Source organism: Sphaeroforma arctica (assembly GCF_001186125.1).
Source record: "Sphaeroforma arctica JP610 unplaced genomic scaffold supercont1.60, whole genome shotgun sequence".
Taxonomy (NCBI): Eukaryota; class Ichthyosporea; order Ichthyophonida; genus Sphaeroforma; species Sphaeroforma arctica.
In genome coordinates, this window is record NW_014040498.1 from 175,557 (window position 1) to 177,974 (window position 2,418).

The following is a 2,418-nucleotide window of genomic DNA, read 5'->3' on the forward strand; positions in this document are numbered from 1 at the left end:
TGTGCGTATATATATATATATATATATATACATATTAACATCTGTGTTTATATCCATCCATGCACAACTATCAGCAACCGAATGAACCGTGCCGATGCCATGGACGCCCTGGTGATGATTCAGCCCTCACTCATTGCATATAGTTTCGACGGGCCCCCACAACCAGTGCTTCTGGACTCGAGCAGTTTAGGACCGGTAAGTGGGTACATGTATGTCTTGACTTTAGCCACACTGGTTTATAGTGCTAGTGGTGTTAGCATTTATAAGCACGTGCGTGTATATCTAGCATAGCCCACAGTGATCTATGGTAGTGGTGGTGTTAGCATTCATAAGCACGTGCATGTATATCTAGTCATAGCCCACAGTGATCTATGGTACTGGTGGTGATAGCATTCATAAGCACTTGCATGAATATCCAGTCATAGCCCACAGTGATCTATGGTACTGGTGGTGTTGGCATTCATAAGCACGTGCATGTATATCCAGTCATAGCCCACAGTGATCTATGGTACTGGTGGTGTTAGCATTCATAAGCACGTGCATGTATATCTAGTCATAGCCCACAGTGATCTATGGTACTGGTGGTGTTAGGACCTGACGACAGACCAGCAACGGCGTGTATACATGTATCCATCTGTAGACACCCGTGTGTTACGCCTGAGTTCGTTCTACCACATTCACATCTGGCATGCACAAACAGGTGCACTCGATCGCTTGCCATTGCACAAACACATCAAATTGAATACACACACATCATATTAAATACACACACATCATATTAAATATACACACATCATATTGAATACACACACATCATATGGAATACACACACATCATATTGAATACACACACATCATATGGAATACACACACATCATATTGAATACACACACATCATATTGAATACACAAACATCATATTGAATACACACAACTCATTTTGAATACACACACATCATATTGAATACACACACATCATATTGAAGACACACACATCATGTTGATTACACACACTTCATATTGAACACACATCATATCGAATACACACACTTCATATTGAAATACACACATCATATTGAATACACACACATCATATTGAATACACACACATCATATTGAATATACACACATCATATTGAATAAGCACACATCATATTGAATACACACACATATCATATTAAATATACACACAACATATTAAATACATACACATCGTATTGAATACACACATCATATTGAATATTCACACATCATATTGAATACATACACATCATATTGAATACACACACATCATATTAACTACACACACATCATATTAAATACACACACATCATATTGAATACACACACATCATATTGAATACACACACATCATATGGAACACACACACATCACATTGAATACACACACATCATGTTGAATGCACACACATCATATTAAATATACACACATCATATTGAATACACATACGTCATATTGAATACACACACGTCATTGAATACACACACATCATATTTATTACACATCATATTGAAAATACACACATCATATTGAATAAACACATATCATATTTATTACACATCATATTGAAAATAAACACACATAATATTGAATATACACACATCATATTGAATAAACACACATCATCTTGAATACACACACATCATATTGAATACATACACGTCAAATGGAATACACACACATCATATTAAATACTCACATGTCATATTAAATACACACGCATGATATTGAATACACACACATCATATTTATTACACATCATATTGAAAATATACACATCATATTGAATATGCACACATCATATTGAATATACACACATCATAATGAATACATACACATCATATTGAATACACACACGTCATTGAATACACACACATCATATTGAATACACACACATCATATTAAATACACACGCATCATATGGAATACACACGCATCATATTGAATACAAACACATCATATTAACTACACACACATCATTTTAAATACACAAACATCATATTGAATACACACACGTCATATTGAATACACACACATCATATTGACTATACACACATCATATGGAACACATACACATCACATTGAATACACACACATCATATTGAATGCACAAACATCATATTAAATACACACACGTCATATTGAATACACACACGTCATTGAATACACACACATCATATTGAATACACACACATCATATTAAATACACACGCATCATATGGAATACACACGCATCATATTGAATACACACACGTCATTGAATACACACACATCATATTGAATACACACACATCATATTAAATACACACATCATATTGAATAAACACACATCATATTGAACAAACACACATCATATTGAATAAACACACATCATATTTATTACACATCATATTGAAAATA

The 2,418-nt window shown here is 33.9% G+C and overlaps 1 protein-coding gene across 1 annotated transcript in view; it reads left to right on the forward strand.

The window, feature by feature from the left end:
• Positions 1 to 81: 81 nt before the first annotated feature.
• SARC_01512 (hypothetical protein) overlaps positions 82 to 2,418 on the forward strand; it is a gene marked incomplete at both ends in the record, with an annotated part of 4,731 nt that continues 2,394 nt past the window's right edge. Inside the window, one exon of the mRNA XM_014304780.1 lies at positions 82 to 195. Coding sequence (XP_014160255.1) covers positions 82 to 195 — 114 coding nt within the window. The remainder of the gene's footprint in view (positions 196 to 2,418) is intronic.